Source organism: Phymastichus coffea, unplaced genomic scaffold (assembly GCF_024137745.1).
Source record: "Phymastichus coffea isolate CEN01 unplaced genomic scaffold, Cenicafe_Pcof_1.1 PCOF00012, whole genome shotgun sequence".
Taxonomy (NCBI): domain Eukaryota; kingdom Metazoa; phylum Arthropoda; class Insecta; order Hymenoptera; family Eulophidae; genus Phymastichus; species Phymastichus coffea.
In genome coordinates, this window is record NW_026706823.1 from 2,973,605 (window position 1) to 2,986,380 (window position 12,776).

The 12,776-nt window shown below is 32.9% G+C and overlaps 1 protein-coding gene across 2 annotated transcripts in view; it reads right to left on the minus strand.

Moving 5' to 3' along the window:
- Positions 1 to 7,065: 7,065 nt before the first annotated feature.
- Positions 7,066 to 12,776, minus strand: part of LOC131672620 (double-stranded RNA-specific editase Adar-like) — a 623,043-nt gene continuing 617,332 nt past the window's right edge. For both annotated transcript variants that reach the window (XM_058949983.1, XM_058949974.1), the window contains one exon: positions 7,066 to 7,349. In XM_058949983.1, coding sequence (XP_058805966.1) covers positions 7,251 to 7,349 — 99 coding nt within the window. In that variant the 3' untranslated portion in view covers positions 7,066 to 7,250. The remainder of the gene's footprint in view (positions 7,350 to 12,776) is intronic.

The following is a 12,776-nucleotide window of genomic DNA, read 5'->3' on the forward strand; positions in this document are numbered from 1 at the left end:
AGATTAGCTGATAGAGAGGCTCCTTCTATCTAGATATCCAGTGGCAAAATGGACGAGAATCGGCTTCTCGCGGTCAAAGATCGCTTTTCTTCTCCTCTTTCCGAGAAGAAATGTTATTATTGGTCGGTATGCTAATTCGGATATCGGTAGCGCGCTCCGAATATTTTATTATTGGTCCGTATGTAAATTAGAAGGATATAGCGCCCTCCTTAGTTCTCCTACTTTCGTCGTTATTTACCCTCTCTCACCCCCCACTAAGGTAGCTATCGTTAGTTGTTGGAAAAGATCTACCCCTACTCTTATCTATTTGTCTATCCGGACGGAAATCAAATTTTATTCTAATTTGCTCATTGGTCGTGACGTCACTAGCGAATTTTGTCAGAGGTTCGAATTCGGTCAGTTAAATTATTATTTACACCTAAAGGGGGTAGTTGAGGCTCGCTATCATAATAGGGGTGTCGGTCGCGTGCGAATTTTACAATTCGGTATTTATTCCACGCTCATTATTTTCCAATTATAATTTAAATTTTATTGTCGTAGATACGTATATAATATACGCCGTTTCATTTGTAGCGCCCTCATCTTCGCATTTGCATATTATTCTATTTATCATTTTGTATCGTCTGTCTCGCTCGCTCTTGTTTAGTCTATTTCGCTCGCTCTGTCTCGCTCGCTCTGTCTCAGTCTGTCTCGCTCGCTCTCAGTCTATATCGGCGCTTCAAGATGGCCGCTCAGTTTCTAGCGCGTACGTCTCGTGTCCTTGTGCCGGTTGTTGGATCGCCTCCTGGGGCGCTCCCGTGTCGGTTCTGGGATGTTCTCCCGGGTGTTTGTGTGTGTGGTTGCTGGTATTCGTGTGTGTGGCGCTCAGGATGTCGCCGATGGTGTTCGGCAGCCCGACATAGCCGATTGCCGGCTGCCACTTCATCGGCGATTTTCTGCTCGCCCCAGGAGTGTCAGTGCCTCGTGAGTGTTAGTGTTGGAGTCTGGGAGTGTAACGGATCTGCATGTGTCATCAACATGCATTTCCGTTGCATTTCCCAGTCAAGTTTTGCATTTTTCTTTTGCCGGTCGGCAATACGTGGTCGGGAGTGTATGTGAGTGAGTGTGTGCGTACGCTCTCTTTTTCCGTGGTGCGCTCCTTTTTTTTTCTGTCTGCTCTTTGAGCGTCCGTCGGATCGCGTTAGACGAGTTTGTTTTATCCATATCTCCGGCGTGGTTGTTCGAACATAAAAAAGAGTAATAGTTCTGTATAGGGCGTGCTTATCTTTATTTTATGCAACCGGTTACGGGGCGGCAAGGGACGGGGATGGCCTTTCTGAGGTGTTGCAAATAATGCAGCACTCAGGAAAGGCCTTGTAATGTACCGCATTACAATATATACACTGACACTGAGTACACTGAAGCATGTATAAGTATATGCACGTACGTAAATATATACATAGTTTAAAAAACCCGAGTCACCTATTTCTTACTGTGTATAAAATATCCTGCAAAGTTCAATGTCGGGGACCTGTACATCCTGAACCATCAACTTTTGAGCTTTGAACCCATGGACACTTTTGATCTATGTGCCAAGATCTGCCAAATAGCTGAGTTTCAAAACTTTTGACCGAAAGCCATTTCCCATAAGGATAGTGCGGGGTCCTTTCCCGGACACGAAAATATACGAGTAGTACATAACAAGAAAAGTTTTTGTCTACTACGTAAGTATTTATGTCACTTATCATATATAATTTTATTCAAATATTTTGATTTTTAAACATGTGAAATATAACTGTTAAAAACATATAATCGAATTCTATCGATAGACTAGGTTTTCTTTTGTCTTTTGTAAAATTATTCACCTGCAAAAAAGAGTATTTATATCTTGATTTTGTTTTAGATTAAAACATGAAGATTAATCCTTCGAACGTAGTCAATTTATTATTAGCATATTTTCAAAGTTTACAAATACCAGATAGCGAGATTAATTTCAAAGAAATTAAATTGTCAGAAAAGTTGAAAGAAATATTAATAGATGCCGTGTATGAGTTTAATGATATTGATATGATTGTTGAAGAGACGTTAGATTTTCATGAAGATTATAAAGATACTGATGCTAAAATAATCGAAGATGAAGTTCAACATCACTTTCCTGATACTAATTTTGCACCAACAAATCAGTGCACAAATGATGATGAAGAAATCACATTTGATTATAAACAAAGAGCCGTAGAATTTTGAAGGAGCGGAAAAAACAAAAACTTAAAACTGGATACTGTACAACATAGATTCAAAAAAGTTTCATCTATAAGTCAACTTAAACGTTGGGCGAAAACAATTAATAAAAATGGAACTTACCGAGAAAAAATTGCGCGAATTTGCCAATACACGTTTGATAATTTAAAAGCCACTATTACAACTGGTACGATAGTGCATGATCGAGATATACGGAAATGGGCATTGCAAGCTCAAAAAATTTTTGGCCATGAAGATATAAGATTTAAGGCTTCTCAAAATTGGTTACTAAAATTTAAAAAAGCTCATAGAATAGTATCTAGAAAAATAAATAAATTTATCACCAAAAAAACATTAGAAAGTAAAGAAGAACTACAAACTAATGCTGATGCTTTTGTAGCTGATGTGAAATCATGTATACCAGAAATCGGCATTGCAAACTTTTATAATTCAGATCAGAGTGGTTTCGAATTAGAAATGCACTCGGGAAGAATATTAGTAGTTGAAGGAGAAAAGCAGTTATACAATTCAGCCAACTATATCAGCAACCGGGAAAATTTTATCACCACTTTTTATAAAGTATATACTATATTATTATATTATTTTATAAAGTATATACTATAAAGTATATACTATAGTATTAAAAGAAAAAAGTGGTCAATTCGGTCCCATAGTGGAATCTTCATTATTTACACCAGAAAATGTGCATGTGGAATCTGGAAACTTAACGACAACTTAGTATATTTTTGTTTATTATAATGCAATGACAAAAAAAATGTTGACATTTTTTTATTTTAGATCATTTTTAAATTTGGTTGAAAGAAGTTTTTTATCCAAATGTTGGACCTTAATCTGTACTTTTACTCGACTCTTGGAGTGAACATTGCGATAAAGCTGTAAGGGAAACGATCCCGACAAACAAAATTGTTAATATAAAAAAAATTCCCACAGTAACGACAGGGAACATCCAACCACTCGATGTTTATGGATTTCGTATCTGGAAAAACTTCGTTCGTCGTTTATCAGATCAAGTAATTTTGATGGACTATGAAATGAATCTACATTTATGAAATAACATCGTAAAAATGCAGTCTCTTGTCCATAACCAGCTTTCTTCACCAAGATATACAAATATTTTTAAATACGCTTGGTATAAAAGCGGCTACATTGCTGAAATACCAGCTAAAACAGATAACCCTGTTAATTTTAGTTTTGGAGATTTTTGCAATATACATTGCGAAGTACAAGCATGTAAAAATGTTGCTATAATACGGTGTGGTTGGTGTAAAAGATCATTATGTTTCAAACACTTTTTCGATGATTATCATTTCTGTAAAGAATTCGTAGAATGATACATTTTAATTTACCAATAAATAAAAAAAAGAAAATTAAAAATTATTATGAAAAATCGAAATATATGTAGTATCGCGTACGATGGCTCTTACATAAATATATTTATGTATCTACATACGAATATAAATATATATGTATAGATCTATAAATGATAATTAGACCTCGTGTTATTCTCGTGTTTATTTTTAAGAGATATTTTTCGCCATTTTGGTACTATTAAAATAAAATATATTAGATATATTTTTATTTATCATAAATTATGTTTGAGCTACAGATATATTTTATCAAAAAAAAATGGGATACCCCACGTACGGTGTAGATATCAATTATTTTAAGAAAAAGCAACTAATAAATTCAATCCTCCCAAAGTAAGGTCTATTATCCTACATTTGGTTGGTAAACCACTGAACTCGTATTTCCCAGGATTAGGAGGTTTAGCCTGTTTGTGTTTCAGTAAGGGTGGTTTATAAGGGTGGGGGTTAGATAGGTTAGGGGTAGGTAGATAAGAGGTATGTTATACAGCTGGGATAACTCGCTTATTGTGTAAAATTTAAGAAATAACAAACGACTAAAGTTGCTTTTCACAGGATTAGGTGGGTTAACCTACATGTGGTTCGGTAAGGGTGGTTTATGGGGGTTTGGTAGGTTAGAGGCAGGTTGGTTAGTTGAGGTAGCTCGCTCATGCATAGGATTAAATTATTTCAAGAAATAACAAACGGCTAAACTTGTTTATCCTAGGGTTAGGTGGATTAACCTGCTGATAGTTTGACGGGGGTGTTTTCTAGGTGGTGAAACACCCCTTAAATATATTTTTTTTAAATCCGAAAACACGTTAATTTAATTTTGGTATTTTCTCATTATTAGTGCGATTTTTAAATCACTCGAGCTGATTTACTATATTACATGTCGTAAAACAGTACAAAAAATAGTGTATTTACCCCTATCAAAAAGGGGCTTGCAACCCTTCAGTATAAATGTTATGTCCTTAAAAGCACCTTTTTATAAGAAATTTTTTAACGTTGAGTTTACTGAAAAATATTCATTTGATGCTGAGAAATATTAAAAAAACTGATTTTAGGGGTTGATTTTCAGGGTGGATTTTACCCTTTAAAAGCCCTTATGGGCCGATAAAAAAAAACACGTATCTAATTTTTTTTCAAGTACGAGTACTATAACATATCCTAAAATCATTTAAATCGGTGAGGTCGGGTTGGTTTCCTTGTAAGGAAAATAAGTGAGGCTGAAGAAATGAAAGGCAGAGGGAGCAATAGGAAATGAGAAAAACGTATCAAAGCCCTAATAAAGAGAAAGGCAGGTGAGATGATTAGCAAGAAAGAGAGAAAAAGCAAAAGAAAGGCAATGGTGAAAAGGCAAAAGAAAGTAGCAAAGGAAGAAGTCGAAAAGAAAATAAGCAAGAAAGGGAAAAACAGAAGAATGGAAAAGGCAGATCTCGGAGAGAGAGAGGAAGAGAAAATTAAGCAATTGAAAAATGAGAAGAAAGGCTGAGCAGACAGGCGCAGAATACAGAGACACAAGGTTTGCAGACACACGTACATACGCACACATATACATAAAGTACGCACACCTACGCACATATACACACAAAACACCTACATTAGCAACTACACAAACTGGACATGAGAAACTAATAGTAAAGTAGGAAATGTAAACCAAAATGTAACATAAGTTGTAAATATATATATACATATATATATTATAAATTATTACTTGTCACAAAAAATCTTTTTCTATTTTTTTTGAAAAACAAAGAAAGAAATTTCCGTAATGAAAACAATGAATATAGTCGCTTATAGAAGATTAGACCTGTGTATAAGCGCGACGCCTCCACCGGATCACTCAATTCCTATATAAATACAAAGGGAGCTTCAGCGCCGCATAGTAGCTGGTTAACTAAAACTCATTGTATAAAGGATAATCGATTAGCCAGCATTGCACTCAAAACTATGGGCTCCGTAAAATCTCACCTTCTATAAGAATCTACACTCGTTGATAAAACATATACTTATAAGCATAAAGTTTCTTTTGTATAACTATACTAGTTATTAATTTAAATGCTTTTTATAACGCCAGCGCATTCATCCAATCTTGTGCAGCAGTTTTTGAGTAAACACAATATCGCATTGCTTCGACAACCTCCATACAGTCCCGACATAGCCCCTTGTGACTTTTGGCTGTTTCCAAAACTAAAAAAACCACTCAAAGGACACCGATTCGATGACAAAACAACGGTTGAAAACAATGCGACGAGTATACTTAAGGCTATCCCTAAAAGTGAGTTTCAGGACTGTTTTGAAAAGTGGAAACATCGATGGAACCGTGTTATTCAATCAAGTGGGGATTATTTTGAAGGATGCCACCCACCAGATCATAAAGAATAACGCTAGCACGAAAATATAAAGGTAGGCCCGATACTTTCCGAACAAACCTCGTATATTCCTATTAATAAAATATATTGATTCCTGAAATGTTATTAACAAAAGGGTATTGTTGGTATAAGTGAATAATGTCCGCATAAGTATGGTTTAGAAGGTAAATTTTTCAAAGTACTTATGAAGACGTTTGCATAAGTTGGTGTTAGGTCTGCATAAGTTGGTGTCATGCCTGCATAGGTTGGTTTCATGTCTGCATAAGTTTTTTCCGACTTGTGAAGACAATCATTCAATATATATTCGACTTATGCAGACATGTCTGCATAAGTAGGGAAACATGTATGATTGACTAAACATCGAATTTATCAATTTCTTAGTGGTTTAAAACGATATTCTATGCATAAATATAATACAGTTTGGATCTTGAACCACGTTAATATATTAATTTTTTTTCGTCCGCATAAGTTTGGATTTATAGACACACACACACCCACAAACACACACACACATAGTTATATATATATATATATATATATATATATATATATATATATATATTTGTTATTCATTGACCTACAATGTTGACTTCATATTTACCGCAAATATAACAAAAAAAATTTTTATCAGCTTACCCTGATCAACCGCCAATACTATGCATCCGAAACCCTGCATCGTACTCTTTCGTGTGCCGGTCATGTTAAACAAAAAAACAAGAAAGAAAAGCCGTTTTCCGTCGTTACCACGTATAGATACCCTAGGTGCCGACACAAAATAGATATTATTGACGTCCACCTACATCAATCTAGTAAACTTTTTTCGACCTTGATGCGAACGGACCTCGTATTCGCATTTAATAATTATCAAAATATATTACCGCAGTAGTTTAGTGGCAGGAATATATCTTTAGGAAAAAATAGAAATATATTTTGGTATTTTTGCAATAGTCAAATATACTCTCTGCATTACTATTTATTTGTAACATAATAAATAATTATATTAAATTGCGAATAACAATGGATTTACTATTCAAATTTACAATTATTATTTATCTTTCCTTATTATAAATAGGCATGGGTTATATTAAAAACAACAAATTGTTGATCCAATCAATTTATTTGACATATGAGTGTAATTAAGTCTAATAAATTTTATATTCTGTTATTTCAACAATAAACATTATTTGTTGCTACGACGTCTGCTTCTTTTGTTCTTATTTAAAAGCTTTTACGTAGAAATAATTAATTAATGACGCTTCTTTACGAAAGAAATTATATTTTTCAGATATGCTAATTAAATTTCAACTTCAAACATATCTTGTTCGATAGGCTTTTTTACCCATGTTCCTAACTGAGCTCTTATGAAGGCATCTTTGAACTGATGCTTCGCTAGCTGAAAAAAATGTAGAAAACTTAATAAATTTATATTTCTACGATATGTTATATTATTAATAAGTGCCTGATTAATAAGTGCCTGATTGAAGAATATCAATACTAAATTTACATGAAAAGTATAAAATCTTAGAAAAATCTTAGAATAAATTGAAGCAATATTTTTATATAAAAAATTTGTATATAAGAATTCAATCGATCTTATGAATGTTCTTTTACAAAACTAACCACTCCAGTTGCTGAGGACCTGAGGCATCACTTGTGACGAGTGTAATGAATGTGGGAAAATGAATCTATAAATAAATATCTCGTGTTTATCCGTTGTTGCGTTTTGCGTCAATACTATATCCACAACGTAGAACTAGTGAACACGAGATAATTTATGTAATTATTGGTGGAAAAGGATTGATTTATTATTTGTATCGAAGAATTACGCTTGGTTGCTTGCCTTCCTTGAATCAAGCTGTAGCAAAACTTGCTAATCCTTCCTTCTGTTTGGAGTCTCTAGATTGTCGTCAAGAAAGGAGAAGTATAAGCAAACTTTGCTTTCAGTCGTTTATTGGTTCTATTAGGTAGTACCACAGCTGAGCTAGAAAATGTTCACCTATGAAAAGCGTCAGCTTGAGAATGCTGAACTAAGATTGCTGTGCGCATTATCTAGTTTGCATATTAAAATGAGCGGGGGAGACAAGCATTAGGTAAAATTAATAGATATTTGCACGAAGTGTCCAAAGTATCTCCACTACACAATGATGTAAAGTGGCGACTTCTCTCTCCTTCACCCTTCCATCAACTAAATATTGCTATAAGCACGACAAACCCGTGCTCGCGCTTACTCTCCAAATTGCGACAAAGATTAACTAGTCAGAATATGATACTTGATTCCTTCATAATTATAAGATATCATTGTAAAATAATAAAAAATATACGACCAACTTAATTTCGTAAATCAAGCCACAACGAGCTTTCATAATAAAAACTAAGATAAATTCCTTAAATAGAAAAAGATATGTATTGAATAATTTAATCACTCCAAATGTGTGCTGCTACAAAATGATGTTAAATAATAAGCTCACTTTTTGACAAAAGCACTTTATCAGAGATTTCATTATAATTTTTGAATAGTTTAATTTTATCCAATAGATTTTTTTTTTATCAAAAAAATTAATTGGTAGTTTAATATAAAAGAGTTCAGATCTTTATACAAGAGACTGCGAGTTTGATTTCCGATCATATTGAAATGTTCAACGATTAGATTTCCTCATACCGAATGTCTGGAAACACTCTGTATCCAAGATGTCAAAAATTTGTATGTGATAATACGCATTTAGTGTCAGGCCCATCAATAAATACGAAGAAGTTATTATCAGTAATCACTACAATGCCTCATAGATAATATTACTCTTCAATAAATGAGCTTTGAATCAAATCAGAAAATATGATCAATATTTTCATAATTAATAACTTTATAATAATTTCATATTCAAGATTATAATTACTACATTGGAGTAGACGAGACTTAGTTTGAAACGAATAGTATTCATAACTGCTAAGCCTAAAATAAACATCATGAAGCTACTCGTTGAGATCGTAATAGACATAACCAACAACATAACTGCATCATGTTAGTGCAAACCTGGTACTAATATACTTTTTTACTGTTATCTGATTATCAATTACTTTTTAAACTATGGTATCCGAAAAATAAGTTTGTTAGAAACTTGGTGCTACGATATACACTTCCAATTAGATGTGTTAAGGCACTCCATCGAAATCATTGTCATAGAAGGAGCGTCATGTCACATCAATGAAAAGTTCATTTTTTACTATGCGAAAGTAACTTTAAGCTTTTTCAACGAACAAAAGTACTCTTTCGACACACTGTACGAAAAGTACATCTTTCCCGCACGCTCAGAAGAAAATATGCGTTGAAAATCGTACTTTCCACACGTCGTATCAAAAAATACAATACCGCACATGTTCGGGAAAGAGTTTCTCGTCTATTTTCCCGCACTTATATCGTAATGTACTGTGCCCGCACTGGTATTGTAATGTACTATTTCAGTTAATTTTGATGCGCTAATCCTGAATCTAAACTTGTTATGTGGATCAGTTAACTAATACTTAGCAACATTTAATTTACAATTATAAATCATTAATAATTTTGCAATCAACGAGTGTAATGTTAATTTGAATATAACACAACAAAAATAGTATCTTAAGAAAGAGAAGCAAAAATGTAACACATTGATAAGTGATCTGTGAACAAAGTTCTTGACTAGAGTTCCGTATATCATCAGTGATTGTTTGTTTTATTGTAAATTTTCGCCAATTCATTTATTGAACTATATTTGTTTATAACTTTTTAAGGTGATATTTTTTCGTTAAATGTTTAACATCATGAAATTCAGCGTCTTTAATCAATTTTTTACATTACAAACTTTTGATTTCGCATGTATGCGAAGTGCACGTGCTATAGTTTTCACGTCAATGTACTATATAATATTTATATATATATATATGAATATATAAATATACAACACGTCTTATATTTATATTGTACGCAATTATTTCACATTCAGTAACTCTCTAAAATTAATAAATTTCATTTTACATAATGCCTTTGTAAATATATCGGCTACATTTACTTTCTGTATTAATTTTTACAATTTTAACCCATTAACGCCCAAAACCAGAGACTTTTAGACTGACTTTCGAGCCATACTTCCCAATCGGAAAATGAGATATTCATCGACCAAACCTACAGTGCCGGTCAGCCACTTTTACCCCCCCACGGGCAAAATCAGTCTAACTTCAAAGTTTTATATCTCTGGTAGAAATTAACGTACAGAGACGCGCGTGGGTGCGTTTGAAAGGTCTTTCGGAGAGCTTTCAAATGATATGACTGACGGTTGCCATCGATAGTTTTTTTAAATTTTGCAACAATTATGCAAAATTGAAAATTCTGAAATTTTTTTATTATTTTTGACAATTAGCCAATTTTGGAAAAAAAATCGTACGAAAATTTGAAGTACACCATCTTTTAGCTATTACCAAGCCCTATCTGAATTACTCATCAAAAATTTATTTTCGTCAAATATGACGCGCGCATGGGCATTTTTTCCTGGAAGTGACAGTTTTTTTCAACATTTTTTATCTCCGTCAAATTGTAACAATCGAAAAAAATTTTATAGGAGAAAAAATGTTTGTTTTTTCACGTAGAATACTGCAATAATTTTTTTTTCGGTTTTTCGAAAAATTTTTTTTTTCGGTTTAAATTATTTTTCAAGGTCGAAAAAAAAAAGATTTTTTTTTTTATGTAACTTACGATACTTGTTATGTAGTATTATTGAATGGGTGGAAAAAAATTTTTTTTTGTGGTTTCTCATCTTTTTAGCGTACCGACTGTGAGAAAAAAAAATTGAAAAAAACCGAAAAAAAAATTTTTTCGAAAAACCGAAAAAAAAATTATTGCAGTATTCTACGTGAAAAAACAAACTTTTTTTCTCCTATAAAATTTTTTTCGATTGTTACAATTTGACGGAGATAAAAAATGTTGAAAAAAACTGTCACTTCCAGGAAAAAATGCCCGTGCGCGCGTCATATTTGACGAAAATAAATTTTTGATGAGTGATTCAGATAGGACTTGGTAATAGCTAAAAAATGGTGTACTTCAAATTTTCGTACGATTTTTTTTCCAAAATTAGCTAATTGTCAAAAATAATAAAAAAATTTCAGAATTTTCAATTTTGCATAATTGTTGCAAAATTTAAAAAAACAATCGATGGCAACCGTGAGTCATATCATTTGAAAGCTCTCCGAAAGACCTTTCAAACGCACCCACGCGCGTCTCTGTACGTTAATTTCTACTAAAGATATAAAACTTTGAAGTTAGACTGATTTTGCCCGTGGGGGGGTAAAAGTGGCTGACCGGCACTGTACTTTACTTTATGTTTTCGGGTCCGGTCTTTAGATTTCTGACGTCCAAATTACGTTTTTTTGCATTCCAAATCCAATATGGCGGACTTTATTAGAAAAAGTTAGGCTATTTTCAAAATTTTTTTTTTTAACTTTTTTTTTTAAATTACATAAAAAACTTCGATCTATTTCAAACTATGGACAAAAGTGGACAAAATAGCTATAGTTTATGGAAAAAATTTTTTTTGGTCAATTCCAAATTGTTTATCATGACGAAAATGGCGGCTAATTGCCAAAATTTTACAAAATCAGTGGATTTTCGCATTATTTCATGTATGAACTTAAAATGGATGACTTTTTTATACTCAAACTGTCTCAGTTCTATTGCCTGACCTTTATAAGTAATTTCCAACAAAATATACGTTATGCCTAATGGCGGATTCAATATGGCGACCGGAAAACTGGAAAATTAACCTGTTTTTTCCACATTTCCACTCATAAAAGTTCTAAATCCTAAGTTTACATAGGTTTCTCTATGATTCGCTATATCGTAAAAGAGAATACTTTAACGGATTTTAGAAATTCAAAATGGCGGATCCAATATGGCGGACGACATAATAAAAATTTTAATATAAATGTATAAAAAAAATTGCATCATATTCTAGGTTTTATTTCGATTGAAAAATGTCTCTAGCGTTTTTTTGATTAGATGCAAACATTCTCAGGAAAAAATTCTTAAAATTTCGGAATCATTAGATACGGTCATCAGTAGTTTTCGATACTTTTGTAGACCTGCCTATGTAAAATCATATGACGTGCTTATAATTTTTATAGTTTTCATTACACTGTTAGCAAGCAATAATACCACCATTGGCCTGATTGTCTGAATTGATACTCTGCTAACATCTCAGTTATTACATTTTGGTGTACAACTTAGAGTAAATTCTTTTTCCGCTATCTCATGCCTATATAAAAAGTTACAAAATGCCTAAACGAAAAAAATCGTTTGCTGACCAACATGAACTATACGAATCTGATGATTCTGATGACGATTGTGGTGAACTCATTGACCTTCCAAACCCTGACGATTCCGGAGACTCAGATGAGGAATCTGATAATGAGGATTTTCATAGCAGCAATCTTGATGGAAATATTGAAGATCTTCTTTCTCAATACACATATAGAAAAATTTCTAAATGCTATAGAGATGATCAAACAAAATTGGAGAATGAACACGTATATCAGTGGGTAGATGGGGAAAAAATTTACAACAATGATATACAAAATGAATTATTGCTGAGTAATACAGAAAAAGCAAAAATTTGTAGATCTAACTATGTTGAGTTATTTGAAATGTTCTTCACAGATGACATGAAAAATTACATCAACGAAGCGACTCGTGAAAATGGCTATGATCTTTCAAAAATAGATTTGAATACTTTTTTAGGTGTAATTATTCTATCGTCATTCAATGAAAGGAAATCTCAAAGAGATTATTGGTCATCTGATC